General features: G+C 47.1%; 1 protein-coding gene across 14 annotated transcripts in view; it reads right to left on the reverse strand.

Annotated features, from left to right (window-relative positions):
- Window positions 1-2,247: 2,247 nt before the first annotated feature.
- The window catches only part of DNM2 (dynamin 2), a 60,313-nt gene continuing 46,029 nt past the window's right edge, over window positions 2,248-16,531 (reverse strand). For 7 of the 14 annotated variants that reach the window (XM_083718754.1, XM_083718751.1, XM_083718753.1 and 4 more), the window contains 6 exons: window positions 15,647-15,756; window positions 13,558-13,669; window positions 12,579-12,743; window positions 11,402-11,637; window positions 10,712-10,966; window positions 2,248-4,420 (listed from right to left, as the gene is read on the reverse strand). In XM_083718754.1, the coding sequence (XP_083574880.1) occupies window positions 4,351-4,420; window positions 10,712-10,966; window positions 11,402-11,637; window positions 12,579-12,743; window positions 13,558-13,669; window positions 15,647-15,756 (948 nt within the window). In that variant the 3' untranslated portion in view covers window positions 2,248-4,350. Of the gene's footprint in view, window positions 4,421-8,069; window positions 8,141-10,711; window positions 10,967-11,401; window positions 11,638-12,578; window positions 12,744-13,557; window positions 13,670-15,646; window positions 15,757-16,531 lie in introns of all 14 variants that reach the window. The other 7 variants (XM_083718756.1, XM_083718755.1, XM_083718752.1 and 4 more) reach the window with 3 other exon arrangements.

Consider the following 16,531-nt stretch of genomic DNA (forward strand, 5'->3'; position numbering starts at 1 on the left):
CTCCCTGCGAGAAGCGAAGTTACAGGGAACCAGGCAGAGGACCTTCTCAGTAGTGGCGCCCGCCCTGTGGAACACCCTCCCATCAGATTTCAAGGAAATAAACCACTATCTGACTTTTAGAAGACATCTGAAGGCAGCCCTGTTTTGGGAAGCTTTTAATATTGGATGAATCATTGTATTTTAATATTTTGCTGGAAGCTGCCCAGAGTGGCTGGGGTAATAATAATAATAATAATAATAATAATAATAATAATAATAATTACTACTATATAATGAAAGTACTATGCATTTTGGTCAAATCTTATAGGTCATGCTAATTAGGTGCTTTATAAAGTATGGCGTATGTACCTTTCCTCAAGAAATGAAGTTGTCACAAGGCTGACAGCATGGATCTCCTTGCAAGTATTTCAGTATGAACGCATTCTTCATTGCTAGTCAACAAGATCTTCTAACTGGTACACTGTTTGTATTGAGACGTCCCCAGGTAGGTGCAATTGCTGAGCATGTAACAGCCCTTCTGAGTGCTTGATCACCGCTGTCCACAAGGTACATTTTTCTATAGGGACTGGCCATGATGAAACTACTATAGCAGGCAGCAGCTGCAAAAAGATGTCCCAATGTGCCCTGCAAAGGCTGTCTGCAAAAGCTTGCTCATTTGTATTTGGTTGTTCCATGATCACTTGTTTTAATTTGAGAGGGAGGAGAGCTATAGGGGTACCTGTCCTCTGGGTGAGGAGGCACTTAAAAACAACTGGGTTAATCCTTTTCTGCGAATGCTGTTCAATTGGTATGTGATCCCTCATGGTCTAGGACACCCTGTGTGACCAGTAATAGAACACATTGCCCCTACTGTAAACAGACTTCATTTACCCTTAGTGATACCAGCACACAGCCAAAACTGCCTGAGTATGAAGCACTGTGACGTTATCACATTGAGCATGATCACTTGAGAAAGGGGCAGGAAACAGCACCTATATGTAAGGAATCAGTGGCTGTAGGTAATCATAAACATATAAGATTAATATATTAGCCATAGCTAAATCTCCTTAAGCCTTATTAATTGGGGTTACCTTTACAGTGGTGCCTCGCAAGACGAAATTAATTCGTTCCGCAAGTTTTTTCGTCTTGCGAAGCACGGTTTCCCATAGGAATGCATTAAAAATCAATGCGTTCCTATGGAAACCGCCTTCAGACCAGGTCCGGGACAGTCTGTCCCCCGACCTCCTCTGAAGGCTTGGGGGGGGGGACAAGGGCTTTTCTTCCCACCCCCAGCATTTTAAAAAACCCCGGGACATCCGCTGTCCCAGGGTTTTTTTAAATGCTGGCGAGCGGGGGGCGAAAGTCTTTGCTCCCCCCCACCTGCCTTCAAAAGCCGTCCGGGACAGCGGAGAAACACGCTGCGTTTCTCCGCTCTCCCGGGAAGGCAGGCAGGGGGGAGCAAAGACTTTTGGCCCCCGCCAGCCTTCAGAAGAGGTCCTGGACCTCTTCTGAAGGCGGGCGGGGGACGAAAGTCTTTGCTCCCCCCCGCCTGCCTTCAAAAGCCGTCCGGGACAGCGGAGAAACATGCTGCGTTTCTCCGCTCTCCCGGGAAGGCAGGCAGGGGGGAGCAAAGACTTTTGCCCCCCACCAGCCTTCAGAAGAGGTCCTGGACCTCTTCTGAAGGCCGGCGGGGGGGCAAAAGTCTTTGCTCCCCCCGCCTGCCTTCAAAAGCCGTCCGTGATAGCGGGAAGCGCTTCCCTGCTATCCCGGACTGCTTTTAAAATGCTGGTGGTGGGGAGCAAAGCCTTTCGGCCCCCGCCGGCCTTCCTGGACCTCTTCTGAAGGCCGGAGGGGGGGAAAGGCTTTGCTCCCCACCGCCAGCATTTAAAAGAGGTCCCCGGAGATTTCCCTATGGGCTTTCTTCTTGCGAAGCAAGCCCATAGGGAAATTCGTCTTGCGAAGTGCCTCAAAAAACGGAAAACCCTTTCGTCTTGCGGGTTTTTCGTCTTGCGAGGCCTTCGTCTTTGCGGGGCACCACTGTAGCTTGTTTTATTGAGATATTGTGCAACTGCCTCCCATCCAAAAGTCAAACTGAACAGGGCCAAACAACCATTTGGGTTTAAGGCTGGTGCATAGAAGTGCCTCAAGGAAACTCAATTTGAGCTTTAGTTTCTTCTGCTCACTACCTCCTGAGTGTAGAAATTTTGAGAACCAATGAAAGACAACACACTCACACACAGAGACCCCAACACCACTGGCTGCCAGAGATTTTCCACCAGCAAAATTTCCCTTTATTTTAGTTTATTAATAGGATACATAATGGAGGCACTTATCTCAAACTGTTGGGATCTTTTTTTTCCATCTAAAGAAGAGGGAGAGAAGGTCCCACAGCCCCTTCACACATGGTAACAGGAAGAGTCAGGAGGAAGCAAATATGAACACAATGAATTAAAAGTAGAGGTCCATGCTACCAAGCAAATGCCAGCTTTCGGAGAAGTGACCAGTGGGCAGTAGGTGGCACGAGGTTATGAAATGCACTGCAAGAGAGGGTCAAAAGTCCATGATAGTGACGTTGGAAGTAGAGGGACATTTATAGGAAGGCAACACTGGTTATTAGGGCAGTCAGCATGTAATTCAAGCAGTAAAGGCACAAAATTAGCACCGTCTATGGAAGTGTCATATCCTCCAGGACACGAAGCAAGGAACTACTGCTGCAGGTAGGCAGAAAGGGAAAAAAACATTTAAGGCAGGTGGTGTATGTGTGGCTGTTCCTTTTATCTTATCTCAGGAAGGGCTGAGGTATCCCTGATAGCCTTGTATAATGAGGGCTGGGCTTAACTGATGATTTCTCTTTTAAAAAAATCTAGAATTTATACAAGTATTAATACAGTCTGTCTTTCATAAGAAATATATACAACCACAGCCCAGGGAGGGCAGAGTGCTTTACTACTGCTGTTGAGAAGGCTCCAGTGTTACTCCAAACTCCAAGGCTCTACAGATGGAGCAACCCAAACACACAAACACCCCACTCCGAAAGACCACAGATGCTAACAAGAGCTTCTGTGGGACCTTGTGGCACAAGTGTCGTAAGATCTATTATGGACACAGTTTGCCATGAAGAATCTGCCTCAGCCTAGAGGCACAGAGGTAAGCTGCAGTGCAGTTGATCTCAAGCACAGGGCATTTCTTTCACGGGACAAAGTCACTCTTCTGATTAGGGAGGGGAAGGCTTTCCAACAGAGACCACAATCCGTGCAGAGGATTACAATCCTGATAAAACACTTCGAAACCCTGGTACACACACACACGCACTTCTCCATATGGACTGGGCAGGTGACAAATGGTCATAGCCAATCAGGGAACAGCCAGTTGGTATTACAGCTCCAAGTGACTAAGACATCCGCCACCTGGATGCCTCCCTGGTATAGGAGGGACCAACAGTCATGCTTATCTAGGTTACAGCTGAGCTGCCTCTGTTTAAGCATGAACACTGGTTGTGCAGAGAGTGGCATGGCATTCAAATCAACTCTATACCTGAGGCTTAAAAGCAACCCAGTGCCACCTTCTTTCCAATTATTCTGCTTGGCAAAATCTTGCTCTAGTTCAGTGAACTTAATTTATAAGCAATTTGCTATCTGCAGTCCCATCATTTTGTTTTGGTTTTTACCCCTTCAAAGTTATAAAATGGAAATAAACTGATCAAATCTTGTATTGAAATTTATAGGGAGAAAGGAAAGGCAATCAAAGTGGGGAGGGGGGGGATTATATATATATATATATTATAATACAAATAAATCCATAGCCGGGTGGGGAGATTGAGGAGTTGGACAAACCCAATTAATGTGAATGGCGAAGGGAGATTCTACGTGTTGAATGCACAAGTGTTGGTGGAAATGCAAACTCGCCACTTTCACACATTCACAGGCAATCCCTTGCCAATCCCTCAACTAGGGGATCCTTTCTGTATTTTCAACAAAGTGCAAAACAACTCCACAAAACAGAATACTCCATGTTCCCATGTGGAATGGGTCTGGTGTGGCCACCAAGAGGAGGGTGAAGAAACTACCCCTCCCCTGCAATTTTCCAGAGAAGATTCAGGTCACCAAATCCCTCCCCAGCCAAGACCCAAGGACAGAGAGGGAACTACTACAAGGAATGCTTGGCCTCTCAGAGCTATTTACAAGTAATCAACCCACAGCACCCATCCCATGGTGGCTGCTACTGGAGGGAAGGAGACAGGAAGGAAGCGGGAAACGGGCCTTGGCTACAGTTGATCACAATTGCAAAGAGCTCTTTTACACAAGAGATTAGGCATGAGTTCTCTCCACAATATAGTTAACAAGCAACAGCTCTCCCTGGTAGTGGTTGTAGTTAATCTAATAAGGAGGGCTCAGCAGGCCTGATAATCGTGGGCCGGTTCGGTGCTGCAGGGGGTCTTCTGCTGTAGAGAGAACAAAACAGATGGAGAGAAATGAATACCGGAAAAGGGAGAACTGGACAGACGTCACTGTGAAATATTGTTAAGTGAAGCTAATGCCCACAACTATCATGCCCACTTCTCTATCCCACTTAAGCTGGGAAATTCTATGCCCAGAATAGTACATTTTGTGGCACATTTAGCCAACAAATATAAGTGGTAGAAGCCATCATTTATCACTATTCTTTAGACAGCTTAGAACCACTCAACCTTCCACTATTTCACCTGTCTGGATAAAAAAGTCTGCCTTTGGTATGACTAGTAGGGGTGACTTGGATAGACACCAAAATCCAATTTGCTTGACTCTGTAGGTGTGGTTCTGGGTGAACATTATGCAGGGTATGTGAGAGACTGGATTGTACAGCTCCTTCAGAGAACAGGTCAGCTCAATAACACAATGTCTAGTACCAGGGCACTGTATTCTGTCTGTCCCTGCCCCCCCCCCCCCAAACACCATATGATGTTGAGACTGCCCAATATACTGATAAAATGTTCAGGGTGTAATCTATTTCTATATTAAAAAATCCTGTGTGAAGATAAACTAAATTCTGCAACAAGAAACACTAACTTCTGCAAAGTGTGTAGATTTCTGTGTAGATTACCGTATTTTTCGTCCCACAGGACGCTCCGTCCCATAGGACGCACCTACTTTGTTGGGGGGAAAATAAAGGGAAAAAAATTTTCCTTTATTTTCCCCCCCAAAACCAGGTCGGGGAACAGTGGGATGGCGGTGCTGCGCCTCCCCGCTGTCCCCCGAGCTTGTGGGGCTGGCCCATGTCTGCCTGGCGCGAGGGGCGCTCTGCTTCAGGGCGCCCCGCGCGTTGGGCGGCAGGCTACAGTCCGCAGCATGGGGAACCCTCTGTTTCAGGGCGCCCCACGCGCCCCCCGGGTGCGCAAGGCTTGCCAACACCAGCGCGGAGCACGGGGCGTCCTCCGAAGGGCGCCCCGTGCTCCGCGCTGCAGGCTGCTGCCCGCAAGCCTTGCGCTCCCGGGGGGAGATCCCCTGGGTGCGCAAGACTTGCCAACACCAGCGCGGAGCACGGGGTGGCCTCCGAAGGGCGCCCCGTGATCCGTGCTGCCGGCTGCCGCCCGCAAGCCTTGCGCTCCCGGGGGGAGATCCCCCGGGTGCGCAAGGCTTGCCGACACCAGCGCGGAGCACGGGGCGTCCTCCGAAGGGCGCCCCGTGCTCCGCGCTGCAGGCTGCTGCCCGCAAGCCTTGCGCTCCCTCCCTCTGGAGGGCGCCCCGTGCTCCGCGCTGCAGGCTGCTGCCCGCAAGCCTTGCGCTCCCGGGGGGAGATCCCCTGGGTGCGCAAGACTTGCCAACACCAGCGCGGAGCACGGGGTGGCCTCCGAAGGGCGCCCCGTGATCCGTGCTGCCGGCTGCCGCCCGCAAGCCTTGCGCTCCCGGGGGGAGATCCCCCGGGTGCGCAAGGCTTGCCGACACCAGCGCGGAGCACGGGGCGTCTTCCGAAGGGCGCCCCATGCTCCGCGCTGCCAGCTGCCGCCCGCAAGCCTTGCGCTCTCGGAGGGAGATCCCCCGGGTGCACAAGGCTGGCCAACACCAGCGCGGAGCACGGGGCGGCCTCCGAAGGGCGTGCTCCGTGCTGCCGGCTTCCACCCGCAAGCCTTGCGCTCACGGGGGGGGGGGAGATCCCCCCGGGTGCGCAAGGCTGGCCAACACCAGCGCGGAGCACGGGGCGGCCTCCGAAGGGTGCCCCGTGCTCCCGGCTTCCGCCCGCAAGCCTTGCGCTCTCGGGGGGAGATCCCCCAGGTGCGCAAGGCTGGCCAACACCAGCGCGGAGCACGGGGCGTCCTCCAAAGGGCGCCCCGTGCTCCCGCCCGCAAGCCTTGCGCTCACGGGGGGGGGGATCCCCCGGGTGCGCAAGGCTTGCCGACACCAGCGCGGAGCACGGGGCGGCCTCCGAAGGGTGCCCCGTGCTCCACGCTGCCGCCCGCAAGCCTTCGGCTCCCGGGGGAGATCCCCGGTGCGCAAGGCTTGCGGACACCTGCGTGGAGCACAGGGCGTCCTCTGGAGGGCGCCCCGTGCTCCGCGCTGCAGGCTGCCGCCCGCAAGCCTTGCGCGCCTGGGGGGAGATCCCCCGGGTGCGCAAGGCTAGCGGACACCTGCGCGAAGCACTGGGCGTCCTCCGGAGGGCGCCCCGTGCTCCGCGCTGCAGGCTGCCGCCCGCAAGCCTTGCGCGCCTGGGGGGAGATCCCCCGGGTGCGCAAGGCTAGCGGACACCTGCGCGAAGCACTGGGCGTCCTCCGGAGGGCGCCCCGTGCTCCGCGCTGCAGGCTGCCGCCCGCAAGCCTTGCGCGCCCGGGGGAACTCCCTCCGGGCGTGCAAGGCTTGCGGATAGCTTCCTGGAGCCTGGAGAGCGAGAGACGTCGGTGCGCACCGACACCTCTCGCTCTCCAGGCTTCAGCGAAAGCCTGCATTCGCCCCATAGGACGCGCACACATATTCCCTTCATTTTTGGAGGGGAAAAAGTGCGTCTTATAGGGCGAAAAATACGGTAGTTTATTCTGCTTCTGCTAACTTTGTGGAGGTGGCTGGCTACACAGGGGGCTACAAGGCTTTCCTCCATCTTTCCTCTCTTTATTTTTTACACATATACACATCTCTGAAGTCGTAAGAGCTAGCAGTTTCAAGATGAAACTTGAAATTCTCAAGCAGCTAAATTCTGCTTCTTTTCTGTTGTTTTGAGAAATAAACACAGAACTGGCTACAGAAACCAGTCTGCTTGCTAGCACTGCTGTCTTAGATGAGTCTCTAATTCAAAACTAGACATATTCCCATAATACACTCCACTAAATCTCATACGAGCTTCGAAATGGAGAATGCTTCCTCCTCTGCAAAGCCTGCAACAGTGAAAGAAAAGAAATTCCACTCAAGGAAGAATATACAGTTTCAAGAAACATGACGACTCTTGAGCACCAAAGGAGAGGAAAAAATGGCGTAAGATTTATATGATCTGAGGTGAAACCAGAGAATATTAAAATGCTCCAGACACAATTTTCAATGATTATTAACCAAGAGATTGAATGAAAAATTAAGATATGAAAACATAGAAACTTTGAATTTGCAAATAAACCTGGCAAACTCTTAGCTTGGCAGTTAAAAACAACCAGAATGACAGGATAACAAATAAAATTAAAATTGGAGAAAAGATAACTGATGACCCAAAGGAAATTAATAGAAGCTTTGTAAATTTTTATAGAGAACTATACAGGGAAGGAACAGAAAATCATGATAAAATCGAAGAATACTTAGGGCAGAACAATTTATCAAAGATCTCAAAGGAGAGACTCAGTCTCTTACATTCTCCTATTTCTGCATTGGAAGTTCAACAGGCAATCAATAAAGCAAAATCAGGGAAGGCCCCGGACCTGGATGGCCTATCCGCAAATTATTATAAAAAGCTAGAAGAGCCGCTATTTGAACCACTGAAGGACACAATGAATGACATAGTAAAGACTGGGAAACTACCAGAATCATGGACAGAAAGCTTTATAACCTTAATTCCCAAGCAGGGAACTGATTTAACAATTGTTTCAAATTATCGGCCAATATCCCTTTTAAATAATGATTATAAATTATTTGCCGACATACTTTCAAAAAGATTAAAGACGATTCTTAAAGACATCATTCACGAAGACCAGGCCGGCTTTCTCCCTGGACGCCTAGTGCAAAATAACATCAGAAATATCATTAACGTGTTGGAATATTTAGAAATCAGAAGTGACAAACCAGCAGTACTAATGCTGGTGGATGCAGAGAAAGCCTTTGACAACATCTCGTGGAGATTTATGAAAAGAATGATGCAACAAATGGAGTCCGGTGAACAGTTTTGTAAAGGAATAGAGGCTATATACTCTGATCAACGGGCCAAGATCATCATCAATGGCAACATTACAGAAGACTGTGTAATAAGAAAAGGGACAAGGCAAGGATGTCCGCTATCCCCGCTAATATTAATTTTGGTAATGGAAGTGTTGAATAAAAAAATAAGGGAAGACAAAAACATAAAAGAAATAACACTAGGAGAGAAAGCTTATAAACGAAAGGCGTTTGCCGATGATCTTATTATTATGACAGAGAATACAAAAGGAAGTTTATTAAAGGTATTATAAATAAATAAGAACTTTGGGCAGGTAGTGGGATTCAAATTAAACCGTTCCAAAACAAAGCTCTTGGTCAATAATATGGATTATGCCGAAAAACATCAATTTATTCTAAGATAACTATGCTAAAACCTGGATTGACATTAAAAGAAATTTAAAAATATGGAGCAGATTAAATTTATCTTTTGTGGGGAGAATATCCACCATTTAAATGAATGTCTTACCAAAACTGCTTTTCCTATTTCAGACAATCCCTGGGATTGGAGTGACAGGCTGCCTCAAAAACTTGCAACGAGACATCTCTACATATTTGGCAGGGGGGAAAGCCCAGGATTACACATAAGCTGTTAACTGATATCAAAGAAAGAGGGGGGATTTTCCCTGCCAGATTTGACATTATATTACAAGGCAGCCTGTCTCTGCTGGATCAGGGAATGGTGTATACTACAGCACACAGGCCTTCTAGACCTGGAAGAACATGACAACTGGTATGGGTGGCATGTCTACTTAGGTTATGATAAAGTTAAGATCCACAAAAAAATTAAATCAAATTATAAGGAAATTTCTCTACGTGGTTTGGGCAAAATACAAAGATCTGGGCAAAGGTTTGGGCAAAATACAAAGATCGAACTCCATGGTGGATATCTCCCTTTGAAGCATTAGCAGTGAAGAAAAAAATATGAAAGGGAATTGGCCAATATACTAAGTATTATTAAAAGAGGAAGAAAACCAGTTGAAACTAAAAAATGTCAAATTAGACAAAAGAAATGGCTTTGCAACAGAACCCTCCAGATTAGAAAAAGAACTGATTAACTCTAAAGTGAAAACTCTTTCCTCATGGAGGAGGAGGTAAAATATATAATGGTCAAGTGGCCCCAAGATTTTGGCTATAGCATCCCAATGAGTGCCTGGGAAAATCTATGGAAGGTTAACATGAAACCACCACATGCTACACCTTGAAAGATAATTTGATGAAGATGCAATTCCGCTGGTATTTGACACCACTAAAACTATCTAAAATGTACAAGGACATGTCAAGTAAATGCTGGAGATATGGGGAAGTGGAAGGCTCAATGTTACCTATGTGATGGACATGTAAGAGAATAAAGGAATTTGGGGAGGTAATTTATAATGAGCTCAAAAGAATGATTAAGGTACCCTTCATAAAAAAAACCTGGAGGCTTTCCTCCTGGGGTTACTAGGCCCAGACATCCCTAAAAATGCGAGAGAAATATTCTTGTATGTCACGGTAGCTGCAAGAATATTAATCGCTATGAATTGGAAAGGACAGAAAATTCCATCAAAGCTGGAGTGGCAAAGTAAACTGTTGGAATACGCAGAGCTGGCAAAAATGACAGAAAAACTAAGAGGTCATACTGATCAAACATTTACTAGGAAATGGGACATGTATAAAAAAATATATCAAGGATTACTGTAATAACATGACGCCAGTGGCAGGTCTAGAATGACTTCTGTAGTATGATGGATAATTATAAGAGAATATTATATTGATGAAAATTAACAAAAGGAAACAAAAATAAACAGTGCGCTAGATAGAGTAAGTGGTAGCTACATAATGGGGTGATGGGAAGTTGCTAGAAACTCAGGAAGAACGTAAGGTGATGTGATGTAACAAATGTTACCATTTTTATTTCTCTTTTCTGGATAAACTTCTGTTTCTTACTTCTTTTTAAACTCAATAAAGCATATAATAAGAAAAGGTGAGAGAAAAATGCAGAAGCAGCTCTTTAGCCCTGAAGGGAAAGGTTACACCTGATCCTGCTTTCACATATTTCCTCTGTTCTAAGGCAGTTGTTTTAAGGCACTTGTACCACGCTAACATATTGCATGGTCCATGTTCCAGTTTTCAGGTCTGAATTCTCCCATTCCATTTTGATAATAGAGAAATTGTTATACAGGGTTAAAGAAATTAAGACTCATAAGCTCTAGAGTCCAGATGCTGCTGCACTCCGGTTCCCATCAGTCCCTGCCATCATGGCAAATTATCAGGGATGATGGGATCTACAGCCCAACAACTGGGCAGCAACAGGTTCATCATCCCAGCTCTAGAGCTGTTGCTACAGTATCTGCTCTAGCAGCAAAGAGAAGAGAACCTGAAGGATGCCTTACCTGGGCACACCTGGAGGGATGCCGGGTGGAACACGTGCTGGTCGTGAAGGAATCAGAGGAGGAGCTGAGAAAGGGTCATTATTAGCAACAAATGCACCTTGCGGTCCAGGGCGTGACGGAATGGGTGGTGCCACAAAAGAGGAAGGGCCTGCGGCTGGCATTGGGATCAAGGGGGGCCCTGGCATAGGGCCCCTCACTGCTGGCGGTCTCCCTGGTGGCAACACAGTCGAAGCAGGCCTGCGCTGTGGTGTCGGGCTGCCAAAGAGAGAAAAAGAAACCACCAGGACGGGGAAGGTAAGTTAGTGTCGTACAATACAGCAAAATGAAGCCAATGCAATCAGGTTCAACCCCAAACCCCATACTCTAAAGTATGAACTGTCTGCTTCACATTCTGTACAAGAGCTATTTTGTACAACCAGCCCCAGAACCAAACAATGTTATATGAAGACCCTGCAGAATGACAACCAAAGATTTAAGGCTACCAACAAGCATAGATCAAGGTTCAAGTTTGTCGTTAAGTATTGAAATCACATTGTTGGTGGGCCAAATACAGGTGCTTGGGCTCTTCCTGGAGTTCTGGCAGCAGGTCACTTGAAACTTCTGGCCTTGCTGGTTTCTATGCTTCCATTCCATGTGCCTAACAAAAAAATAAAGCACACCAGAAGCAGATAACCCACCACCCCAACTCACCTATGCCCACTACTCCCTGACTGCAGCCATGTGTCGTCCACAGGAGGAGGAACCGGTGTGGAAATGGTGCTGGTACTAATGTCTCCAATGATGTTCAAGGCCTCCTTCAGGGCGTGGTACATTCGCAGCATGTCGTCCCTGCGCTGCGCCTGGTCTGCAGACTCCTCCATCAAGCTGTTTTGGTCTGCGGAGGAGTACAGGTAGGCCAGCAGCTCCGAGTGGATGAAATCCTTGGTCTGTGAGGGTGGGGGAAGGAAAGCACAAAAAAGAGGTGACGCTGTCCAAATGCGAAGGGGCTGGAAATGGTATATTCAAGCTGGAGTAACACCGTGAGCCAGACTAGTTTCTTAACCCTGGTCATGAGTTTTACCTGCAGTGGGGTGGCAGGGGGGTGGGGAGACACCCTTGCCTCTGCCACTGCTGTACTGGACTCCACAATGTTTTTATGGGAAGGCATTGTCTAATATTGGCAGATGTTGGAGGTATACTGCCAAAAACAACTTTTTAAAGTGTTATAGCATGGGGATTAACAGCAGGGCAAGTGGACTTTGAAAGCCCTAATGCAGGCATAGGCAAACTCCGGCCCTCCAGATGTTTGGGACTACAATTCCCATCATCCCTGACCACTGGTCCTGTTAGCTAGGGATGATGGGAATTGTAGTCCCAAACATCTGGAGGGCCGGAGTTTGCCTATGCCTGCTCTAATGTTTGCTAAGAGACTTAGACTCAGCCTGGAAGGATAAATCTCCACCATTTATTACACAATGGTCTGACGACCTCACGACTCTGACCCTAGGTATCCACATAAAATTGACATCTATATGAAGATATTTCATATAGATGTCAATTTTATGTGGCTTCCTATTTTGGACATCTAGAGGGCTTATATTAACTTATAAGTTTAACTTAAGATGCATGCACTGCTGGCAAATTTATCCATTATGTGACCCGATGGTGTTCTTCTGTTACTATCAGTATTATTTTTACTTTATATTTATTATTTTATTTCTTAAACAATTCTTCTCCCCCCAATCTTCCTTCCCCTTACATTCTTTGTTAAGTTTGCAAAATAAAATAAAAATTAAAATTAAAATAATAATGGTGCATCAGCAGAGTGGTGGAACAATGTCTGCTTAGCCCCTGACAATAAACAAATAAATATCCAACTGCGACTCACATTGTTTATCATTAGGTGCATTATTGTCTTTGGCATAAGATCCCGGATCGACTTGTTGATGATCCCAACATATGAATCAACAAGATTGCGGATAGTTTCCACTTGGCGCTCTAGCTGAGGATCCATGGAAAAGGTGTTTTCCTGGGATCCCTCTTCATTCTCCACCTGCACAGAAGAAAATTGGACAGCATTAGGTGACCTATGGAAGAATCAGCACAGGGAGAGTACCAGTTCAGGCCCTCAAGTCATTATTGGATCTCTGCATTCCCAAATATCCCAGTAATCATAGCATGGGTTTAGTTTGGACTAACCCAGATCTGCAGTGCTTATTAGCTGACTGACATTTTAATGAGAATTATAAGTGTTCTCTCCCTCCCCTCCCCTGGCAATGAACAATTATTTCCTTATTATTGGGTTTAATTCTTGCACTGTATGGTTTGCTCTTGCTGATACAGCTAAAATCACAGCAGCCTCTTGCGCACCTGACCCAGGACCTCAAAATTTGTGCTTTGAATCAGCTTTCTCTTCCCTAGGCTGAGCATGCCCAGCTACCCTCACAAGTCTTTGGAGATGACCGTTTCCTGTATAGCTTTGGGAGAAGCACAAAGGGATTCCTGCGTTGCTCATTGGACTTTGGGCTCATCCTCTTGAATCCTTCACAGCTCTTACACAGATACTACCTTCCACATCTAGAATGGCACTGCCTTATCCACACAACTTCAGGAGGTGGGTATGGGTGGAAGACAGCTGAAGTTTCTACCAACTTTCTCTCTTTCTAAGAAAACCCTACCAAGACTTTGGACAGCAAACTACCGCCAATCAAAGGTACGGTGCCCAACTTGATGGAACCTCTAACTGGCGAGAGTAGCCAGCCAGAGGCAACAGCAGCTGCTAGGAGATCCTTGGTACAACAGTACCACTACTGGGCCTTCAGCACAACCCCACCCCCCTCTTCCTGCTGAAGGAACAAAATGTTTACTTGGTCTTTCTCAGGGTAAACACCAGCACGGAGGAAGGAGGCCTTCCAGCTGTCCACGTCTTCCTGGGAGTCACATGCAAGCTCAATCTGACGCAGGTCTTTGTACACATTCCTAGTTTAGGGGTGCAGGAGAAAAGAGAGGAGTGGAAGAAGGACAAATGTCATTGGGTTAGTGAAAGAAAGTCCACATCAGGCAACAGGAATCCTGTAATAGGAAGGTTATATATATATTCCTTTATTTTCTAAGTACCTTGAAGTTCTAATCTCTATTGCCACAATAGAATGTGAGACTGTAGGAACACCCAACAGATGGAATAGAGTGCTACTCTACTTAGCCAAATGGTGCCCATAATAGTTGCATGTACAGAGTGAAGTATGGTCTCCATTGGCTTTTTGCTTCCACTTAAATGTCTTGGCACACACTCCAAAGCAGACATGGGGAACCACTTTGGCTAGCAGGCCAGATGCAATTGTGGCCAATCCTCTGCTAGGGACATTTGACAGTTGCAGTTCTGAGCCCTGGCCAAAACTGTGGGCAGCACTAAGTTTCAGCAGCACCACATGCATGCTGTGCTTGAAAACAGAACACTCAAGAGGGCACTCTAAGACTGCCTATTCCTTTGCAAGCATGACTTTACTATCCCACACGTGACACCAGGTGAGTGGCAGGTGGGTGTGCCTAGGAAGAAACAGCCTTGCCGGTCAAATTAGGAGGCCCAACAGGCCTATTGTTGTCTGTGGGCCCAGGATTCCCTAACTGTGCTCAAGACCTTCATCACTTTGCTACTCCTCACCTCCCTTGGTTTACCTTTCTGCTGGACCTAGTAAGAGATGCCTGCCATATCTTTTCTTAAGTAACTTTTTTGACAAATCACATACTGAGCCAAGACAAGGAAGATACTTTACAATATCGTCTTTTAAAGAGCCAAGTCTTTCCGCCGCGATCCAGTCCCTTGAAAAATCCTAGCTCAGGCAGCTCCAACCCCATCACATAATGTGAACAGGAGAGTAAAGTCAAACTCTTTAAGCTTGAATACTTAGCAGGCAATGAGCAAAGACGTTAAAGATAACTGACAACAGTGCAGAAAGTGTCAGTCAATACTTTCTGTGTCAAGATCAAGTCTTTCTGAATAGGATGTGTGCAACAAGCAATTCACCCAAGTACCATCAACCTCTGGTGTACATGTGACCTCAGGACTTGCTAAGTCTGCACAGAACACGCAGCACACTTCTCATGTGTGTCAGAGAGAGAGGGGGAGAGGGAGAGAGAGAGAGAGAGAGAGAGAGAGAGAGAGAGTTTTATGAAATATACAAAGTCTCTCTCCTTCTGTGTGATCATGTCATGAACTGGCAGGATGATGGGGAGGAGAAAGAGGATCTCAGTGATGGGTGTAGCCAGGACTGCAACACACCAGGGCAAGCAGGGGATGGGGAAGAAAGTACTCATAGAGTGATGAAGGATGGCAAGGCGATGGGGGTCAGTGCACAGAAACCAGAGCAGCAGGACCCATCACCAGAGCCAGAGGGACCCCCGTTTCCCTGAACACGACAGGTTCTGAGGCATAGGGAGCAGTAGGAGGGGCACTCTAGGAGGCTGAGGCAGCCAAGGGCTCACAGCCCAGCTCACTAGCTGGCAAGGTGAGGCTCGCAAGCTCTGGGAGGTGTGTGATTCCTCAGCTGGAGTAGGCTTAGAACAGGTGAGGATCACATGCCTCATCAAGCTGCAATCAACATGCAAAGAACAAAAGGGAAGCAGAGCTGAGGTGCTGTGTCTGCCCAACTGCCTATGTTGGTAGACCTTGGCTTGGATGCTCCTGAATCGAGCTTTGGGTTTGATCCTGGGCAGTATCTTGACTGCTGGACTTCAGACTTGGCCTACTTGGATTGACCCTGGACTGCGTTTCTTAACCTTTGGACCTCAGACTTTCCTTGCATGGATTAAACTTCAGACTTGACATACTGACTTGTGGCCAGGCAGGCTAGTGGTTTAGGACAGATCAGCACAGCAATTTTACCAGATTTGAATTCAGCCTAAGGTCCTAAAATGGTTTCTCATGAATCAGAAAGCACTGAGACATACTTCTCTTACCTTTGTTCTGTGTTAAAGATACCAAAGACGTGCTTGTTGGACATGAAGCCTTTTTCCACATCTCTAATTTTTAGGTTGTCCAGAGGGAGCATGTATTTCTTCTCCTTTTCCTATGAGGATAAAGAAGGGAGAAAAGCCCAAAACGTCATAGATGTTGGTTTGTTCTGGCATTCAATAGTCCAGTAAGAAAATCTGATCTTACAATATTTGCTGACATCCAAAATGATGATTAAATGTAAACTGCTTTAGATTTGGCATGGCCACACCAGGCTTCAAGCTTCTAATTGAGGCCTAAAGAGTCTGGTTCAAAGTTCACACACTGTGCTCATATAAACCCTTAATAAGGGATTCCATCCACAAGTATGTTAACCCAGCATGCTTCATTCCATCATTAAATAACATTAGAAATGTTATTTAAAAGTCAGAGCTAGTCTCTTTTTTATAAGGCTCTTGCTACTGCCACTTACTGCAATCAGTTCTTGCTTGTTTTAAGTGTATAAATGTTAGAGTTCTGTCGTTCAAACATTTACTAGAAAAAGGACAGGGCTTTGCCAGTGGAAATCTATTGCAACCCCACATCCGCCATACAGGACTTTGGGAAGGAAGAGGTAGCAAAGAATAGACTTGAAAAAGCAAAAAGCAGGCTCCCTCAATCTTTTTGCTGTAGAACCCTGCTTTAACAAGTTGCAGGCTAGCACTGGTGAGGGGCCCCCATATGAGTCACACAGAGCAGCCTCTCTGCAAAAACCCCACATCTGGAATTGTTTATAGCTCCAGATGCTGCCTGCCTGCCTGCCTCCCTCCCTCCATGCACACGCAGAATCCCAAAAGTGACGTTTTCCTTTATACAGAGGCCACAAACCTCACACCCGCCCCCCCCTATGA

The sequence above is a fragment of the Podarcis gaigeae genome (genome assembly GCF_964106915.1).
Source record: "Podarcis gaigeae genome assembly, chromosome: 17".
Classification (NCBI taxonomy): domain Eukaryota; kingdom Metazoa; phylum Chordata; class Lepidosauria; order Squamata; family Lacertidae; genus Podarcis; species Podarcis gaigeae.